Genomic DNA, 21,361 nt, shown 5'->3' with positions numbered 1-21,361 from the left:
GTTTATTTAACTGATTGGATAATACCTTTACAGGTGACTACAGTACTGCCGGTCAGGGAAGTTGTACACAATGTGCAGCTGGAAAAGATTGTTCAGATCCTACCACCATTGTAGACTGTGGAGCAGGAACCTACAGTCCAGCTGGACAAATCACATGTTCTAACTGTGCATCAGGTTAGTAGCATCCTTTAAAAATAAAATGTTTTTACCCAGAAGAAGAATTCTGAGGATTCAAAACCAGTGTATATAAGTATGTGAAATATAATAAAGATGATTTGTACCCTACCTTCGAATTTGGAAGCTCAAGGAAATATTGGGGAAATTTTTCTAATGACGATCACTCACTGTCTAACTATACCAAACACATTATTGCATTTATTCAGATCTATTACCTCTCTTTTCAATGTTTAATGTCCTACCATTTGTCCAGCAAAGTAGTTCATGTATTGAAATCTTGGCTGTACATATGTGCTGTTATACCTGTAATTTGAAGACGATGTATAAATATTTTGATTACATTAAAGATTCAAATTGCTGTAATAGCAGTTCGACCAAAAAAAGTTTGTTTATTGAAAAGGTCACATGTAACTCATTGATCTGCATTCAGTCTGCAATTATGAAAGTAATGAATGCCAACTGTAATGGCGGCAAATTCATCACGATGTGTTAGTGCACTGCTTTAAATTTGCTACTGTCCAATTGGCCGTCATTTTCCAGTAATTGCCAACTAAATGCAGGTCAATGATTAAAATAAATGAAACTCGTAACTATGTCATTGGTTCTTTTGGTCTAGGTTACTACAGTAATGCCGGTGAGGGAAGTTGTACAGAATGTGGAGTAGGAAAAAGATTGTTCAGATCCTACCCACCATTGTAGACTGTGGAGCAGGAACCTACAGTCCAGCTGGACAAATCACATGTTCTAACTGTGCATCAGGTGAGTAGACCTTTGAAATTATCTATATATCCAAAAAGCAGAGTTAAGTCCCTTGATTTATTTAATTACACCCCTTAAATTTCATAAAATTGTTAGTACATGTAATACTTTCAATCAAACAGAATGTAAGTAATTTCATTTGTTTAATATAGTTAAATTGTTTATTTAACTTATTGGATAATACCTTTACAGGTGACTACAGTACTGCCGGCCAGGGAAGTTGTACACAATGTGCAGCAGGAAAAGATTGTTCAGATCCTACCACCATTGTAGACTGTGGAGCAGGAACCTACAGTCCAGCTGGACAAATCGCATGTTCTAACTGTGCATCAGGTGAGTAGACCTTTGAAATTATCTATATATCAGAGAGAAAAAAAAGGGAAAAAAAGCAGAGATAAGTTCCTTGATTTATTTAATTACACCCCTTAAATTTTTATGAAAATTGTTAGTAATACTTTGCATCAACCAGAGTGTAAGTAATTTCATTTTGCTTTATTTGAATACAGTTAGATATTATTTATGATTTTTTATTTAACTGATTGGATAATACCTTTACAGGTGACTACAGTACTGCCGGCCAGGGAAGTTGTACACAGTGTGCAGCTGGAAAAGATTGTTCAGATCCTACAAACATTGTAGACTGTGGAGCAGGAACCTACAGTCCAGCTGGACAAATCACATGTTCTAACTGTGCATCAGGTTAGGCTCCTTAAACTATACACTCTGAATATCTTATAGCATATCTCATTAAATAATATTATTGCCCCTTGTAGTCATTCTGTTGATTTTGAGGCAGTAAGCTGCTATTTATACCCCAACAAAGTTAATGGAGGGGTATACTTGAATTGGGTTGTCCGGCAATCTGTCTGTAGATACAACTTTGTCATGCGATCTCCCCCTAAATTACATGGCAGATTATGATAAAATTTGGTACATAGAACCCTGACATAAAGGAAAGTTGAATAATATATATAGGGATTTTGCAATGTCCCCTATTCATGTAGCTCAATTAGAATGAGGTAGCATGTATTCTCACCACCTTTGTACTGTTTATAATTTTAACACAACTGATTTGACAGGGTCCTATAGTGGTGTTGGAGCGTCGTCCTGTACTTCCTGTACGGCGGGATACGACTGTTCAGATCCAACACAGACCAGTCCCTCACAGTGTCTACAGAACCACTACAGTGGGGCCGGCCAGGCTGGCTGTACCCCTTGTGCTGCCGGTGGGTATTTAACTATTCACAATGTAGTTTGATAGTTTTTATCTGGGAACTGCAGCATTCATGCACCAGAAATGTTTGTAATGTTGTCAAATTAAGATTGCCATGTCAGCATGTCAACATAATATTAATTATGAACAAGCAAAATCAATAAGGAAACATTGAATGTTCTTTGCAAATGAAAAAGTCAAGATGGATAAATGATACCAGCTGTGTGACAAAAAGTATGGAAAAATGTTAAGATTTTAAAGTAAAGGTATTATGGATGTAATTAACAGGTTACTACAGTACTGCCGGCCAGGGAAGTTGTACACAATGTGCAGCAGGAAAAGATTGTTCAGATCCTACCACCATTGTAGACTGTGCAGCAGGAACCTACAGTCCAGCTGGACAAATCACTTGTTCTAACTGTGCATCAGGTGGGTAGACCTTTGAAATTATCTATATATAAAAAAAAAAGAAAAAAAGGGGAGGAGTTAAGTCCCTTATTTATTTAATTATACCCCTCAAATTTCATAAAATTGTTACTAATACTTTGCATCAACCAGAGTGTAAGTCATTTCATTTCCTTTGTTTGAATACAGTTAGATATTATAAATGATTGTTTATTTAACTGATTGGATAATACCTTTACAGGTGACTACAGTACTGCCGGCCAGGGAAGTTGTACACAATGTGGAGTAGGAAAAGATTGTTCAGATCCTACCACCATTGTAGACTGTGGAGCAGGAACCTACAGTCCAGCTGGACAAATTACTTGTTCTAACTGTGCATCAGGTGGGGAGAAATATTAAAAAATAATGTTTTATCTCCAGGACAAAATTGAATAAAGAAAAGATAAAAAAAGAAAGTTAAGATGATAACAAATCAAAAAATATATGTGATAATGGAGCTACTCTTAATTAAAAGTGTTAATCATCTTTCAAATGTAAGAAGAGATAATGAAAAAAAACCCGACACTGTTGTCTTTGATTTATTCTAGGTGACTACAGTACCACTGGTCAGGGAAATTGTACACAATGTGCAGTAGGAAAAGATTGTTCAGATCCTACCACCATTGTAGACTGTGCAGCAGGAACCTACAGTCCAGCTGGACAAATCACATGTTCTAACTGTGCATCAGGTGGGTAGACCTTTGAAATTATCTATATATCAGAAGAAGAAGAAAAAATAAAAAAAAAATAAGCAGAGTTAAGTCCCTTGATTTATTTAATTACACCCCTCAAATTTTATAAAATTGTTAATACATGTAATACTTTCAATCAACCAGAATGTAAGTAAGTTAATTTGTTTAATACAGTTAAATTTGTTTATTTAACTGATTGGATAATACCTTTACAGGTGACTACAGTACTGCCGGTCAGGGAAGTTGTACACAATGTGCAGCTGGAAAAGATTGTTCAGATCCTACCACCATTGTAGACTGTGGAGCAGGAACCTACAGTCCAGCTGGACAAATCACATGTTCTAACTGTGCATCAGGTTAGTAGCAACCTTTAAAATAATATGTTTTACCCAAGAAGAATCTGAGGTTCAAAACCAGTTATATAAAGTGAAATTTATTTTAGATAGTGTACCACCTTTCGGAAGTAAGTAAATTAAAGTGATATATTTTCATTGCAGACTCACTATGTAACTTACCAAACACATTTGGCATTTATCAGTCTATGACCTCATTATCATTGTGATGTCACAATTGTCCTGCAAGTAGTCATGAAATATGGCTGTTCAAATGGCTGTTTCCTTTTTGACGATGATAAATATTTTATTCATTATAGATGCAAATTCTGAAGAGATTTCGTCATTAAATTGTTATGAAATGCACATGTACGCATTGATCTGCATTCAGTCGGCAATTATGAAAGTATGAATGCCAACTGTATGGCGGCAAATTCATCATGATGTGTTAGTGCACTGCTTTAAATTTGCTACTGTCCAATTGGCCGTCATTTTCCAGTAATTGCCAACTAAATGCAGGTCAATGATTAAATAAATGAAACTCGTACTATGTCATTGGTTCTTTTGGTCTAGGTTACTACAGTAATGCCGGTGAGGGAAGTTGTACAGAATGTGGAGTAGGAAAAGATTGTTCAGATCCTACCACCATTGTAGACTGTGGAGCAGGAACCTACAGTCCAGCTGGACAAATCACATGTTCTAACTGTGCATCAGGTGAGTAGACCTTTGAAATTATCTATATATCCAAAAAGCAGAGTTAAGTCCCTTGATTTATTTAATTACACCCCTTAAATATCATAAAATTGTTAGTAATACTTTGCATCAACCAGAGTGTAAATTACTTCATTTTCTTTATTTGAATACAGTTAGATATTATTTACGATTGTTTATTAACTGATTGGATAATACCTTTACAGGTGACTACAGTACTGCCGGCCAGGGAAGTTGTACACAATGTGCAGCAGGAAAAGATTGTTCAGATCCTATTAACATTGTAGACTGTGCAGCTGGAACCTACAGTCCAGCTGGACAAATCACATGTTCTAACTGTGCATCAGGTGGGTAGACCTTTGAAATTATCTATATATCCAAAAAAAGCAGAGTTAAGTCCCTTGATTTATTTAATTACACCCCTTAAATTTCATAAAATTGTTAGTAATACTTTGCATCAACCAGAGTGTAAGTAATTTCATTTTGCTTTATTTGAATACAGTTTGATATTATTTACGATTGTTTATTTAACTGATTGGATAATACCTTTACAGGTGACTACAGTACTGCCGGCCAGGGAAGTTGTACACAATGTGGAGTAGGAAAAGATTGTTCAGATCCTACCACTATTGTAGACTGTGGAGCAGGAACCTACAGTCCAGCTGGACAAATTGATTGCTCTAATTGTTCTACAGGTTAGTGGGCTCTTTAATTAGATCTACACTGTAAATTCCTGCTTCTGGAAGTATTTTATAATATGGTCATATAAACAAGAGTTATCGCCCTTTATTGAATTTACATCTGAAAATCTTTTATATGTCCAACTAAATCGCGTTATTGCCCCTTATAGAGTTCTTATTATATCTACAAATTGTCCATTGTAGTTTACACTGTAAGAAGTTTACAATGAGTTTCTTATTGAGTAAACCAAAGTTATGTATCACTTAAAAAAACAAATAATGCGGAATGTGATTATTTCACTTGATTTTGAATGACAGCTATTGTTTCGTTGTGAATTTGAATGATAAATAATTACACTTGTAATTCAAATTTTTTTAGGTATTGAAATCAGCTCTTATATTTCTGATGATACATTTATACTAGTCCTAAATCCATCTTGAATTATTTGACAGGGTCCTATAGCGGAGTTGGAGCGTCGTCCTGTACTTCCTGTACGGCGGGATACGACTGTTCAGATCCAACACAGACCAGTCCCTCACAGTGTCTACAGAACCACTACAGTGGGGCCGGCCAGGCTGGCTGTACCCCTTGTGGTGCCGGTGGGTATTTAACTATTCACAATGTAGGTTGAGGGTTTTTCTCAGAGAACTCCAATTTTCCTTAGCTATTGAACATTTTTGTTTTCAAATTATAATAAATAAAAGGAAGTAGAGATGTATAGAAAATATTCTTGATTACAAAACATGATGACACATGTTATGATTGTAAGCTGAAAATATAATTCAGAAATCTGATCTCATTGATACAGGTTACTTATCTATACTGATTGGATGTTTTCTGTGTAGGTTACTACAGTACTGCTGGCCAGGGAACTTGTACAGAATGTGGAGTAGGAAAAGATTGTTCAGATCCTACCACCATTGTAGACTGTGCAGCAGGAACCTACAGTCCAGCTGGACAAATCGCATGTTCTGCATGTGATGCAGGTCTGTAGAATCTTAAATCTTTGTTAATTTGGGGTTGGGGTAGCAGAGTTATGTCCCTTTGCTTATCTCGGTACACTTCATAAATTTCATAAATTAACTGTTCCAACATTTGAAGGCTTCAACCACATACACTGTTTGAATTAAAGGATGATCAATTCTTTGGGAAATTGTTTGACCAAGATTGATATTTTAAAAGCTGATTGAATGTACTTTAGAAATGATATTTATTTATACTGATTGGATGTTTTCTGTGTAGGTTACTACAGTACTGCTGGCCAGGGAAGTTGTACAGAATGTGCAGCAGGAAAAGATTGTTCAGATCCTACCACCATTGTAGACTGTGGAGCAGGAACCTACAGTCCAGCTGGACAAATCGCATGTTCTGCATGTACAGCAGGTCCGTAGCAAACTTTTGCAATATCTTGTTTCTTTTGTGTGGTCCCTAGTGGCTGATTTCTTTAAATTTTGACTGCTTATTGTCACAGAATTCACTAATGTAATAATATAAGCCTGCTATATTATTACAACCTGCCTTCTCTACCTATGGGGCAGTTGCTAGGTACTGACTGCTGGTCAAGGATTTTTCTCTCGGTGCTCCGGTTTCCTTCACCTCCAAAACCTGGCACATGGCTGTTAATAGAATGTTTAATAAAATATCCCTAATCCCTTGATAGTGTTGCTCCTAAATTGGAGTTTAATTTTTCGTTTATATAGAATATATGTATTTCTGCTACAGGTACCTACAGCGTATCCGGGTCGTCATTGTGCACATCATGTCCCGCCGGATCCAACTGTACCGACGGCACCATTCAGCTGTGTGATGCTGGGACATTCAGCATGCTAGGACAAAGTCTCTGTACAGCGTGTGCAGCTGGTAAACACCTTATATCTCTTCCTACACTCACAGTTATAGTCACAGAATCAGTATTTAAGCAAATTCTGCATTTGCATATTTCAGAGTTATCTGCCCTTTTCATGAGTATAACGTCATAATCGATACCTTTGTTAAAGGGAGATAACTCTGTAATATGCAAAGAGAGCGGTTGAAATAAATTGAGTGAAAATGAAAGGGCGCTTAATAGTACCTGATTTGGGTTGATCTTTCACAAAGTTATAGCACTAGGTAAGCCATTCATCAAATAGAAATCAAATTGAGAAACTTATATGGTTTTCATAGTTAATTCAGTGTTTCAGTTTCTTTGATTGATAAAAAGAAAAAAAATTACCTTACAGAACTTTAGACAGTGCTACATTTGTAAGGCCATCTGATATTCAAGGAAGATAGCCCTTCTAAGAGAAACCAACTTTTTTTGCAGGGTACTACAGTACAGCTGGGGCCAGCTCATGTACGATTTGTGGTGCGGGACAGGACTGCAGTAACCCTGCAGTCTCTGTGTCTGGCCCTCCAGATTGTGCCGCAGGAAGCTACAGTGTTGAGGGTGACTCTAACTGTCGCCCATGTGACTTAGGTAGAGGAATTAGTGTTAGCGCAATATTTGTTTTTTGTGTAATCTTGCACATATGGTTTATTTTTTCCATAAACTAGGACATAGTTTTTAGAATATTGTTTATCTTTAAAAATATACTAGATAAAGAATTTTCTTAATATAAGTAATTTAAAAAAATGAAAATTATAAATATTGAATTCATGATTTAGATAAAAATTTTATGTATATTTGTGTTTACAAATGTTTTGATGATATTGTTTTACAGCTGTCTGCACTAATGATCTGTTTAAGTTGACTGTAAACATACTTGTGCTCAAATTTTATTGCATTGTCTAGATTTGAAACATCATCCAATAATTTATAGTTGTGCATCATAAGTACAGTAAAAGTACATAAAGGAACCTTCAATTAGCACAGCCACATGGCAACACAAAACTTTCAGTATGGAAACCTCAAAAATAAATGTACCACAAAAAAAACAAAAAAACATAAAAATTATAATATTGCTAAAATAAAATTACCACAGAAGTTATGGTTATGCAAAAACAAAATTACCACAAAATGTATGATAATGCTAAAATGAAGTTACTACAAAAGTACAATGCTAAAATGCATTTTCTACAAATATTATGGTAATGCTAAAATAAAATTTCCTTCAAAATTAGTATGTTTGCAGTAATCTTAAATTGTTTGCATGATATTATTGATTTAATGTTTGTTTTACCTATATATATGTTTTTACCGTAAGCATGCGACTTCTACATTGCCATAATCAATAATATATTATATGAGTAAATCATTCTTGAGCACATCTTTGAACTCTTCAATATGTCAGACTGGAATATTCCATTATTGCATATCAGGGGGGAATGCGATCACACCTTTCGTACTCTTGTTATTATGCTAATTCAAGTATGGAGTGCTAAAAATTGTCCAAGATGTCATTCTGTATTCATATGCATAGTGAAATGTAGTGCTTACACAAATTTAAAAATCATGCTGATATGTCAGAATGCTAAAATTTTCGTAGGCTTATTTAAGTACACAAACATTGATAGAAGAATGGGTGCTAATTTTGCCGAAAATAGTCTATAGACTGTCTCTGTCTGGATTTGATTATGGCATTATAGAGCATAAAACTTTTTTTTTCTTGTGTCCTTGGATACAAAATCTTGAAACAAAATTTATCTTTTAAATGACTTCTAACCAGTTTTCAAAGTCTCTTTAATTCTATTGTTGATGGTTTGGTATAAAATGTGTGATTATTTTATTGTCATATTATGTGATATTTGTAACTGCATGGACCTGCTCATCCCTAGAGACGCATTTGAACCATTCTGGTTTTGAGGCTGGAGCCGTTCATTTTGAAATTTTAGGGATGGATTAGTTCATTTTGCTCTTGGGAATAACTAATGCATGTATCTAATTATTTTAAAATTGTTTTCAGACACAAAGCTGATTATATATTCTCCAATTATTGCACAATGCATTATGAACAATTCTGAATCTCCCAAATATATACTTTTCATGTCCCTAATTTCTTTCTGCCTCTTTACTGTGGTAACCTTGGTGACCTTCCAGAAATATGGTTGCCATGACAACCAACCATATATATTTATACATGGGGTAATGGTTTAAGCATGAATGAAAGAATTGGGAATTGGCCCTGCACATTATTATAATGTAATTACCATATTTGACTTAATAGATAAACACAAGTGAAATGGTGTACAAAATTGAACTTTAGTGAGTGTTAGTTGTGGCATTTCTCTTGAGATGTCATTTTCGATATTATTTCTATGAAAAATGAGTTTTAAAGAAGTAAAGTTGAATTTCTATTTATAGACAAGATGTTCTATGAAAGCAATGTTTTGGTTTCTTTTTTGAGGGAACTGATTCCTAATAATAAATACAACACTTGTTTTTGTTTATTATGTGTAATATGGTACTTGTATTGAATTGTGATGCGTTCGATATATGGTTTGTTTATATTGTTGTATTTATATGTGCAAATGTAATGAATTTAAAAAAAATGTTTTATATGTTAATTCAATCTTTTTGACATGTATCACCTATCACTTTCACTTACATTGAATTCAGGTATACAATTATGTACTCCATTCATATGATATCTAAAGTCCATCAGCTTATCGCAGAAATCCCCAAATCCTACACCCCATCTCTATTCATAGTTTATCAAATATCAAACTACACATTGAAAACACCCATCTGATCATTGTTTATGATAAAAACATATCAAGCAAATTATTGTTGACCCCCTCATTCTTATTCATAAATGTTCTCATCATTATATAATGCTGATTATACATGTATATGCCAATGATGTCATGTATCAAAAAGCTCTAAGGAAATGATGTTATTTTTATTGAAAAAAGTATTTCATCATATTTTCTTACTATGTAAAGATGAAATGAATTGCTTGACAGAAAATTGAGGAAAATTTGAATGTAATATTGAATGCATTTGACAAATGAGTATCAAATAAGTAATTCAAAAGTATATTTGTTATAAAATCAGGAACTTTCCCCATTAGATTCACAATATTGAATTCTTGTAATAGGGATGTGATGGCATGCCTCTGTGTTTACAGGTTACTACAGTTCAGCCGGTGCTAGTTCCTGTACCCAATGTTCTGCCGGATATTTCTGTACATCGACCACCCAAACCCAGTGTGGGGCGTCAAAGTATAGCTCAGCTGGAGCCACAATATGTGACACATGTCCCGCCGGATACAAATGTAGCTCAGCCACGACCACCGCACCCGTCCAATGTTTGGCTGGCGAGTTCTCAGCAGCTGGTGCTACTTCCTGTACCCCATGTACGGCCGGATATGAGTGTCCTCTCGCGGGAACGACCAACCCTGCACCGTGTGGTAACGGGACCTACGCTCCATCTGCTGGGGCCTCGTCCTGCACAGACTGCCCAGCCGGTAGGTTATTGGTTCTTATAAATGATTTAGGCCTCAAATTTTCAAAACTTGAGTCACATTCTGATGTAATCCTGGTAAATACCAGCCACTTCAAATTGAATTTATATAAAATCCTGCACTCTGTTATAGTTACGTAACTGATGTCAAAATTTTTGACTGAAGTTTGTTCCCAGAAATTGGGCCCGGATGTGCTAATGTTCCTTTAAATCTGGTTTGCACACAGAGCAATGGACTGGTCTGTACTTATGTGATCATGTTCTTGAGCCACATCATCCTAGTTGATCCATTTGGCATCAATTTACCTAGTGTATATGGTTTATTAACAACTGTGAAGTATTACAAGCTGGATTACATTGTATTAGCGATATTTCATTAGCTAATTATTATAAGTCTGTATGCTTGATAATATTTGAATGCTCCAAGAAAGTACATTTGTAGATATGACTGGCATGATGAACAGTTCTACAGAATACTCTTAATGGCATATTCCATTTGTCAGATAAATATGTGATATTATGAGGATTGTGCTAGAAAACTGAAATATCTATAGAACAAACGGTAATACGGTAGTGCGGTCAAATCTTAGTGAAAAATTATTGAGCGCTGCAAATGAATTAGCAATTATAAAAAAAAAAACCTAAAATAAAAATTATCACAAAAATAAGTGTGTTTAGAGTACAATGGATTATAAAATTCATTCAACAATTAAAATGTTGCTCTAATTATGCTGTAAAATTACATATTTGAATTTCTAATGTTACAGGTCAGAAATGTGACGACGTAGCAGGGGCCGCCTCCAACTGTGTACAAGGCTACTACAGCCCTCTTGGCTCATCCGTCTGTCACGAGTGTGCTGATGGAGAGTACGCGGACAGTGTCCAATCGTCCAGCTGTACAGTGTGTCCGGCTGGCTCAGAGTGTCCCAACAAGAACACCTCCCCATCACAGTGTAATGCAGGAGAGTACAGGTGATTATATTAAAGTCTAAGAAAAGTGTATAACAAATGGTAGTTACTGCTCCATAGAAAAAAAAAATATTTGGGGTGGGGGAAAGGGGAAGCTGATGGTAGAAGAATTAGCAAGCCAATTTATGGAAGCTGCTACAGGGATAGATTAAATGATGTTTTATAACTGTGATGCTTATTATAACATAGGTATTTTATCCTAAATTCATATACAATTGTTATTATATCATTTTTGTGTGTAGCACTGGTGGCCAGAAGCACTGTACAGCCTGTACTGTAGGAACGTACCAGGATACAGCGGGACAGACAAGCTGTACGGCGTGTCCAGCCGGCTCTGAATGTCCTACAGTTACAGCAGGTTTGTATACTCTCGATACTTTACGCAGATCACAAAGTTATCGCTGTCAGCTTTATGTAGTTACCCTCTCTGCGGTCATTTTTAGCATACAGATCAGGATAAAGTATTAAAGATGCTCCACTGCTGACAGAGCATAAACGATACTCAATGATTTGATCAATAATTGGTGTTTAATCGTGTGCTAATGTGTCTAATTAACACAAAAATATATAGAAAATAATTAAGTTTTCTTGTAGTGCATGCGCAATTAGTACTTCTTTCCATATGGGGCAAAGTGCCATTTATTTTTTGGGACATAATTAATTATTTTTGATATTCTTATCTTGAAATAAAATAAGATGCTCAAACTTTTCAATGGTGATAAATGTGTAAAGTAAGTAACTTTTGTAACTGAAGAAAAATACTGATTCGTCTGCTGCTTTTTTTGATCCAGACAAAATATTTGTCAGCATTGGAACATCTTTAAGTTTAAGCTACTCTAGGTATCACTTTTGTAAATAGGAGAGAACTTGTATAAGCATTGCATGTTTTGACTTATGTTAAAATGAAATTTTGTTGTAAGTAGTAATTAACCACCCCTCATAGCCTGATCACAAAATTTTAAAACTGCTGAAAATATTTTTTTAATTTTTAGTCAAAATTGTGAAAAAATTTTACCCATAAAAATACCAGGCTGCACAGCAATTATAACTAATAACACTTGTTTATTTTAAGTGGTGGCGTGTGGGAGCGGATACTACTCACTAGGTGGCGACACCTCCTGTATTCCATGTCCCGGAGGATACTCCTGCGCTTCGAGGTCCTTATCACCTACAGAATGTACCGCCGGAAATTACGCCAGGAATTTAAGTACTTCTTGTACCCCGTGTGAAGCAGGTTACAAGTGTCCGAGCAATGGAATGTCCGAACCCACTGCGTGCGCAGCTGGCTTTTATCAGACGTTGACAGGACAACAGACGTGTACTCAGTGTCCTCAAGGTAGGTTTAGTTCATTAGGAAGTCGTCTGCCCCAAAAAAGGTCCTTTTATACACAGGGACCTGTCACCCATTTCCAACTAACAATATAAAATTATACATATATATATATATATGTCATAGGGTCAAATTAATGTACATGTGTATTTGTCTATGTTGTGCCGTAAAGTCTGTTTATGTGCGTTACTGTTTACAGTCAGTGTACTTTGTTTACATCTACATGTGTTTGTCTAAATATAGTGTGTCCAGTCTATAACCTGTTCGTCAAGTTGTGTTCGAGTATGCAAGTGTGCGGATAGCATGCATGTGATCGGGTGTGTCTGTGAGTGCATATATAAGGTGTGACATATGGGTAGGGCGTGCTGTTAGCCAGGAAGGACGAGACACAGAGTACCTTGCGAGGTCAGTCCTTTAGAGATATATTTGTACCACTACCAGGCATTGTTTCACTCTATATGGAGACATTATAGAAGAAGGTATGTACCTATGATATTTATCTATCACGCACGGTGTACAATTCACTCTCTAGCTGTCTATATTTGGTATGCTATAATCTGGCTTGTTTATTTGTAGGGTTTTTTTCCCTCTGACCACTTATAACATGTGATGAAGCACAGTGCACTCCTGTAACGAATGAATAGTGGAAGAGACATTCATGAGTTGTTGTATCTATCCATGACATATATAATATTGGAGATACTGTAATTCAATCCAGGTCCCTGTCCTTTTGTTTTTATAAATATATATATATATATATATATATATATACTGGAACTGTAGCTAATTTTGTGAAATCAATTTTTTTGCATTAAATTGATATTGAACAGGGTAACATAATGATGAATTTGCTCAATCGTAATAATTGTTTTACATATGACAAATATAAAAGACATTTAGCACAATTACACAAGTTTATGTGATATTCTGTGTTGTTATATTTTGTCCAGTCGTTGATATCTATTTATACTGCAATAGAATAATTTAGTACCTTTAACTTGGCTCTTTTGGTTTTGTTTTTATTTTGTGACATGTATTGAACTTTAGAATGAACGGCTGATCATGAGCGTCTTGTGCATTTATGTTATATTTTTAATCTGATGCTGCTGTGCTGAAATTAATTGCAAAGTTTGAAAATATACATGGGTATCATATATTTAAAAAAAAAATATTTTCAGGGTCAAAGTGTCCAGACCGTACCCAGAATCCCACTCCATGTCCAGCGGGAGAATACCAAGATGGCTACGGACTAGAAACTTGTAAATCGGTTAGTTGGAATGAATGTTTCCTGAATTCTTCTTATCACTTTGTACAACATCTGAGCTCCTTCCATGTTAATATAATATTTTAAAAATTATGTGTAAATTTAGGATGCTTTGAAAAGTATAATAATATAAAAGTAATCATAAATTGATAAAAAAAAAAGTGAAGATATGTAATCATACCAAAAGTATGACTATTTATATGAATATGAAATAATAAAATAAAATCCCAAAATGAAATGATGTGTGTTATTGTTAGCACAATAATAGAATGATGTATGTTATCAGCACATGTATGTGACTATTTCCTAAATAGTTTCAATTGGAAATTAGAATAAAAGTGATTTATGTAGTTTTAACTATATTACAGCTTATCCTGTGTTTGATTAAGAAATGAAAATATAGCAGACTAAATTCAAAGAAAGTGATAATCCTGAGGTTTATTATTTTTATCCTTTCAGTGTCCTGACGGATACTACTATACAGGCACCGGAGCTACACAGTGTACAGTGTGTCCAGCAGGATCAAAATGTCCTGATCCTACAGCTACCCCGGTGGCTTGTGCTGATGGAGAGGTAACATTCTTACATATCCTGTTATATACACGTTGTTACATATCTTGTTATATACACGTTTTTACATATCCTGTTATATACAAATTGATGTGTTTTTATACAAGATACCTCTACCTTTTTCAGAGTTATGCCCCTTTGTAACAAAATCATGAAACGGCTACTCATTAACTACTGGAGTGATTTTTTTTCAGAGTTATGCCCCTTTATTACAAAATTACAAAATGGCTACTCCTAATGGCAATAAAATTGGTGGCAATAATTCCTTTACAGAATTTTTAGAACTATGTCCTTTTATAAGTTGGCCTTCTGGACTGTATTTGCAAAACTTAATTTAGTAAAAACTCATTTGCATTCATATAGGAAATCTAACTTAAATTCTTTTTATCTAACCACCTCATCTCAGTTAGAGTTGTCTCCCCTTTCAGTACTCTGACGCTGGTAATACAGTCTGCCAAAGCTGTCCAACTGGTCATGTATGTCCTAGTGGAGGGACACCAGTCATCTGCTCGGTAAGATATATTTTCATCATTGCTGAAATTTTGTTTTGTTTGATTTTGATTTATAACTTATAACAGCTTCAGTTTTGCTGGTTCCAACCAAAGTTTGAGCTCCATGTTTTAGTTATACAGTACACTTAACTGTAATAATTGTGATTTCCTAAGTTTATTTTATCTCGTCAACTTTGAGATAAAGAGGATTGATTACTTGATTAAATATTCGTGGTTTGGCAATAAATCAATGGTAACACTATTTTGTTAAAAATTATTTGTTGTTTTATATTTGTGATTCAATAGGAACAACAACAACAACAACAAAAGTTCCGTGTTATACGGTATCTATCTATATTTGATATTATCCTCTGTTGTAGTCTGGACAGTACTCCAATGGAACGACATGTATTAACTGTCCAGCGGGATTTTACTGTCCTAACCCACTGTCTGATCCAATCGCCTGTCCAGACGGTCAATACCAGACATCCACCACCCAGACATCATGTGACCCATGTCCAGCCGGTAAATCGTGTCTAGATAAAACGGCCACAGCGGTCGACTGTATTGCTGGTTATTACAGTCCGTCCGGAACATCAAATTGTATAGTACGTCATTAGTTACATTTGAATATCTTTCATTTTAAACAACATTATTAAATTATTGAAAAAAAAAAATTGTGTTTTCATATTGAGCAAATACTTATAGCGATTTGATTTCTTAAATATCAAGCTTTATACGTCTGGACTTCATTTAAACTACATTTTATATCACTGAAATGTTTGTGAAATTCAGTCGCATGAAAATATGTAAATGAAATATAGTTATTGAAGACATGTAGAATCTTGTTATTCGTAGATGTAAATAGGTGTTTTTCATGCATATCTCTAATTGAAGTTATTGTTAATTTATTTATTAAATGCAATTAATATTTTTTGCGGTGTACAAGTGAATTAGTGCATGATTGTCTGAATTTCATGTCTATTGATATTTTTAGTTTATCTGAAAACCAATTTTCAGTTACTGCCTAATCACTACTTTTCGATAAATTTTTGAATTGTTTACTGATGTATATGAATATTCTGTTAACCAGCTGTGTGCTAGTGGCTACTACAGCGCAGCCGTGGCCTCATCTTGTACCCAGTGTCCTGCTGGAAAGTCTTGTTTTGACGGTAGCGTGTACGTGTCCCCTTCTGACTGCGCTGCAGGAACATACAGTGCTTTAGGAGAGAACACCTGTACAGCTTGTACACAAGGTACATTGAACTTAGACAAAGAGAAACATTGTATTAACACTGTCAGGTGCCGCAATGACATTGTGGTTCATGTGTTCACTAGCCCTCCAACTCTGAATTTTTAGTTTGAAATTTGTGGTCAGACTCAACAAATTGCTGAATAGTTGTTATTAAATTTTGCAGGTGTAAGATTTCGTGATTCACTGTTTTGGACTTATTTGCAGGGGTTTATTTTTGTGAATTATCTTTCTAGTATATTAAAGCCTTAGTCTTATGACAGGCTTTAATACATGAAGCCATGATTTTGATCAATTTAGCAAGGTATTAAATTTCACGATTTTTGATGGCTCCATGGATTTAGCAAAATTAAAACCTATGAATTTTAGCTACTATCAGTAATTTGAATTAAATATAGTCTAAGAGTTTGAATGAAAGATGGAAAATTTAAACAGCATTTAAGAGTTTGAATGAAAAACGTTCAAACTGCATTTTAGTGTTAACTGAATGTTTAAAGATCATGGTTACACAGACTTATTACTCAGTTTAACTGATCTTTCTACTCTGTCTCAGGCCTGTATAGCAGTGCAGCAGCTTCCTTATGTTCCAAATGTCCCGCTGGGAAGGACTGTGTTGACCCTGCCAACATCGTGGACTGCAATTCTGGTTACTACAGCTTAGAGGGAACGGTAAGCTTTCAATCACAAAGGTGACTTATCGTTTTGTTTCAGCTTTTAATCTTTAGGTAGAAGTCTTCCTTTCGAGAATTATAAGAGTATTTCTTTAATTTTAGATTTGATTTCTGATTTTTGTTTTGGATGATGATATTTACATTTAAATAGTTTTTGCTTAAGACCATGGCCGGTATATCTGAGATGTTTATTGATTTAAGAATTAATCATAATGATGGTTTTGGATGACAACTTTAATGTTTAAGTATTTTTGTTTCAGACCGTGGCCTGTACACAATGTCCAGCTGGTTACTCCTGTGCGACGACCAGCGCTGCCCCTGTGCCCTGTAGCTCCGGAAGTTATTCATCGGCCGGAGCAACTTCCTGTACAGCCTGTCCTGCGGGCCAGACATGTACCGACCCGACTGGTACACCAACTTCCTGTCCGACAGGATACTACAGTGCTGCTGTAAGTATAGACATAATATTCTTAATTCATAACATTCATCGTCGTGGTTAGGTACGGCAGGTCGATGGGTTTTTCGGCCGTTTCTCAATATTTTGAAATTTCTAGCAAAATCATGAAAATATTATATTCCTGCAAAATTGCTGTGTCCTCTTTACAGTATTTATATGTCTGATGTAACAATTTGATTTTTAGCTGTCAATTTTGATACAATGTCCCTTAATGGAGAGACTTGTTTATAAAACCTGTTGTTATATTTTACAGGGATCCACTTCTTGTCAAGTCTGTCCGGAAGGATACAGTTGTTCTTCCTCGGGTAAAACAATCTGTGCTTCGGGAGAGTACAGCGCTGCCCTGGAGATGAACTGTACTGCCTGTCCGCTTGGCTACCAGTGTCCTTTCCCATCTCTCAAGATACAATGTTCGGCTGGCCAACATACAAACGGTTTAACAGGGCAGACGTCCTGCACGGATTGTCCTGCAGGGTCATACTGCTCTGATCCTACGTAAGTACCATCAGACATTAAGGTTACAAACATCTCTTACTCTTCTGCTTTAGTCTTTTTGTATGACAAGAAAATTTTAATGTGTATTGTGTGGAAAATTGAGTCTTCAGATTATCTGTTTTCTATTCTGTATTTGCATATTACAGAGTAATTTGCCCTTGCAGGAAGGTATTAATTGTGACATCATGTGTTTGTGAGCGTAACATCATACCTTTCGGAGGAAACAATGTGAATTGGGCTTACAAAATTATGACGTAACAATCTACCAAAATACCAACCCACAAGGGAGCTAACTCTATAATATGCAAAGACGGAATATGAACAAAGATCTTAATTCATTTCAGATTAAGGAGTATTTCTGTAACACCAATTTCAAATTATATTGATTAAACTGTATTAGTGTATTATCAACTATAACCTATCATATTTCCTTTTGCAGAATTTCGCCAGTTGCTTGTGGCACAGGAGAGTATAGTTTGACAAAGGCCATCGCTTGTACCCAATGTCCAGCAGGTTCATCTTGTGCAACAGCGAGCGTCGTGCCAACCCCTTGTGCCGCTGGAACATATGCTGCAGCTGGATCCACATCCTGTACTAGTTGTTCCGCGGGATTCTCGTGCCCAACACCATCTGCTGTTCTTCAAGTGCCTTGTGACAGCGGTAAGTTAAAGGACATTTTCATGAACTTCAGAAATAATTGGTTGATGATTAATGTTTCTTTAAAACAGAACATTTTTAGAGATAATTGATTTATGCCTGGTGTTTTTCTTTTAAACAGGAACGTACTCAACTGGAGGGCAGCTTGAATGTACCATATGTCCAGGTGGCTCGGCTTGTCCAAATGCTGATGGCACGTCCATTACCACCTGTAGCGCGGGAACATTTGCTGTGGCTGGTTCTGCCACCTGTGATCCATGTCCCGCTGGTTACGAATGTCCAAACACAGATGGAAGTCAGAATGATCGATGTGCTGCTGGTTCCTACTCCTTGTCTGGCGTTGACTCCTGTACTGTGTGCTTAGCTGGAAAGGCTTGTCCATCAACCGAATCAGACTCTCTCATTGTCAACTGTGTGGCGGGTGAATATTCCACAGCTGGTGCCACGGTCTGTACACCATGTCCTCCTGGATACGAATGTCCATCCACCACAGCTGCCACCGAAAACATTTGTGCTACTGGAAAGTACAGCGTAGGCTCGCAGAGTGCTTGTTCTTCCTGTCCTGCAGGATTTGCCTGCCCGACCATCTACGCTGCAGTTCTCAACCAATGTCCCCCTGGGTATTACTCTCTGGGTGATGCCGATGTTTGTACAGCCTGTGACGCAGGAAAAGAATGTCCAGACAATACAAATGCTGGAACAGCCTGTGCTTCTGGCTATTACAGCTTAGGAGCAGCTGCAGCCTGCACTAGGTGTACGCCCGGTTACGAATGTTCTGATGCAACAGTCGATCCAGTCATCTGTCCGATCGGTACATACAGCATTGGAGGAACTAACACCTGCTCCAATTGTGATCCAGGATATTACTGTGAAGAGGGCAGCACCAGTGCTAATGCTGCGGAATACATTTGTCCATTAGGCTATCACTGTCGTGACGGAGGCACACTGACCAAGTGTGCAGCAGGAACCTATGGTGCCACCACAGGTCTCATCCTTGCTACCGAATGTACAACGTGTTTGGCGACATTCTACTGCCCAGAGGGCACTGCAGTAGCTCCAACTCTTCTTTGCCCTCCTGGCCACTACTGCCCAGCAGGTACAGCAGGCCAGAAGGAGAATGCTTGTCCTGCCGGTTACTACAACAAGATTGAAGGAGCAGCAACACTAGCAGAATGTAAAGGCTGTCCTGAGGGGTACTGGTGTGCAGCTGGGACACCCGACTATGACATTGAAGCCCAAACCTGTCCCAGAGGCCACTACTGTCCAGCTATTGGAGCGTCTAACCCTATACCATGTCCGGCTGGTAAATACACCGAGCAAGGGTCTGCTAAACACATTGGGGATTGTAAGTCGTGTCCAGCCGGCCATTATTGTTTGGAAGGTGGTGCCACACCAACTCCATGTCCACCCGGTACATTCAACGACAAACTAGAGCAGGTTAACATAACAGGATGCTCTCCTTGTACCTCTGGGAAATCCTGTACATTGTACGGTCTTACGGAACCAAACTACCCCTGCTCTCCCGGGTACTACTGTCCAGGTGGTAACTACGCTCCAAACCAAACCGAGTATGCTTGTCCAGCAGGAACATACACTGACCACACCAACTTGACTGCAATAACCCAGTGTGACTCTTGTCCTGAATCAACCTCATGCATGGCTGGCACAGGAGGACTACAGAATCCCCCACAGGCCTGTGGGCAGGGGCACTATTGTCCCCTGGGTACAGGATCGCCGACAGAGACGCCTTGTGCTGCTGGCAGCTATACAAATCTGACCAACTTAAAAAACCAGGAACAGTGCTATACTTGTCCCAGAGGGTTCTACTGTTTGGAAGGCTCTATACAACCTACAGGCCCATGCTTCCAGGGGCACTATTGCCCAGACGGTATTACTAAGTTCCTATTTTGACGAGACTTGGGTTTATATGTCACCTATCCCATCTCCTTCTCTTCTTATTTGATATGGCCGTAGGAGCATTTTGGTCTTTAATACAAACATTGGGGGATGTATATTGGGTTCAGGTTGTCTGTCTGTCCATATTGTAATGATTTATATTACCAGATACCGACACTTTTTCAGATTTATGCCTCAAAACCAGAAAATCATTGGCAAGCTTACGGGAGTAGGGAGTTTGAGAGTGTTTTTTTGTGGGGGGAGATGGGGTAGTTCTAGTTAAGATTATCTTTTAAATCCATAATTATATTCCACTTGAAAGTAACTACATAAAGAGTAAACTACTAGATAATGTAGATTTAATGTTAAAATTTAAGAAGAGTACCGTTACAATGAATTCTGAAGTTATAAGACTAGGAATATAGTAGGGAAAGTGAGATTTTTCAACAGACATATATTTACAATATATTTTGGTTATTTATATTTAACTATTACTTTAAAATGTTTAAAAAGAGTATAATTTTCTTTAAGGAACACCTGCTGGAAATTCTTTCCCTTGCCATGCCGGTTCCTATAACAACCTGACAGGAATTGACGCCTGGGAGAAGTGTGTCGATTGTTGGGCTGGCTACCACTGTGTCCAGGGCTCAATACTCCCTGTTGCATGTCCTGTGTAAGTAAACCCCTATAATTTCATTATGAACTGCTCTTTCCTTTAAATTTGGTCAAGTTCAACTGTGTCTTCAGGGGGGAATGATAAATGTATATGGCTGTATGCTTTTTCAACAAATTTCAACAAAGGTTTTACAATTGGCTTGTTTGGTTTCCATAGTAACTAAAAACCAAAAACTGAAAACAAATCACTTTCAAAGTGAATTATAAGTATTTGTACTCAGTACCTTTATGTGAAATTTTAAATG

General features: G+C 36.8%; 2 protein-coding genes across 2 annotated transcripts in view; both read left to right on the top strand.

The window, feature by feature from the left end:
- LOC138333147 (mucin-19-like) overlaps positions 1 to 21,361 on the top strand; it is a 134,070-nt gene that overhangs the window by 50,455 nt on the left and 62,254 nt on the right. The window contains exons 6-20 of the mRNA XM_069281319.1: positions 10,055 to 10,393; positions 11,157 to 11,361; positions 11,601 to 11,716; positions 12,431 to 12,694; positions 13,867 to 13,955; positions 14,412 to 14,525; positions 14,951 to 15,034; positions 15,394 to 15,621; positions 16,107 to 16,269; positions 16,819 to 16,934; positions 17,197 to 17,385; positions 17,647 to 17,888; positions 18,328 to 18,548; positions 18,667 to 20,433; positions 20,973 to 21,114. Of these exons, the coding sequence (XP_069137420.1) occupies positions 10,055 to 10,393; positions 11,157 to 11,361; positions 11,601 to 11,716; positions 12,431 to 12,694; positions 13,867 to 13,955; positions 14,412 to 14,525; positions 14,951 to 15,034; positions 15,394 to 15,621; positions 16,107 to 16,269; positions 16,819 to 16,934; positions 17,197 to 17,385; positions 17,647 to 17,888; positions 18,328 to 18,548; positions 18,667 to 20,433; positions 20,973 to 21,114 (4,279 nt within the window). The remainder of the gene's footprint in view (positions 1 to 10,054; positions 10,394 to 11,156; positions 11,362 to 11,600; positions 11,717 to 12,430; positions 12,695 to 13,866; positions 13,956 to 14,411; positions 14,526 to 14,950; positions 15,035 to 15,393; positions 15,622 to 16,106; positions 16,270 to 16,818; positions 16,935 to 17,196; positions 17,386 to 17,646; positions 17,889 to 18,327; positions 18,549 to 18,666; positions 20,434 to 20,972; positions 21,115 to 21,361) is intronic.
- LOC138333985 (major surface-labeled trophozoite antigen 417-like) lies at positions 831 to 3,486 on the top strand. Its single transcript, XM_069282712.1, has 7 exons — positions 831 to 936; positions 1,129 to 1,269; positions 1,495 to 1,635; positions 2,016 to 2,162; positions 2,438 to 2,578; positions 2,796 to 2,936; positions 3,142 to 3,486. The coding sequence occupies exons 1-7, from the start codon at positions 831 to 833 to the stop codon at positions 3,288 to 3,290; spliced, it is 966 nt and encodes a 321-aa protein (XP_069138813.1). The 3' UTR covers positions 3,291 to 3,486.

Source organism: Argopecten irradians, chromosome 10, assembly GCF_041381155.1.
Source record: "Argopecten irradians isolate NY chromosome 10, Ai_NY, whole genome shotgun sequence".
In the NCBI taxonomy this organism is placed as follows: Eukaryota; Metazoa; Mollusca; class Bivalvia; order Pectinida; family Pectinidae; genus Argopecten; species Argopecten irradians.
The sequence above is the reverse complement of the archived record's forward strand: the minus strand, read 5'-3'. Positions and strand labels throughout refer to the sequence as shown.

Excerpts from the sequence above, each read along its gene's own strand:
- LOC138333985 (XM_069282712.1), top strand. The coding sequence starts at position 831 with ATGTGGAGTAGGAAAAAGATTGTTCAGATCCTACCCACCATTGTAGAC. Across the intron at positions 937-1,128 it reads ATGTTCTAACTGTGCATCAG|GTGACTACAGTACTGCCGGC; the intron begins GTGAGTAGACCT and ends ATACCTTTACAG. Across the intron at positions 2,937-3,141 it reads TTGTTCTAACTGTGCATCAG|GTGACTACAGTACCACTGGT; the intron begins GTGGGGAGAAAT and ends GATTTATTCTAG.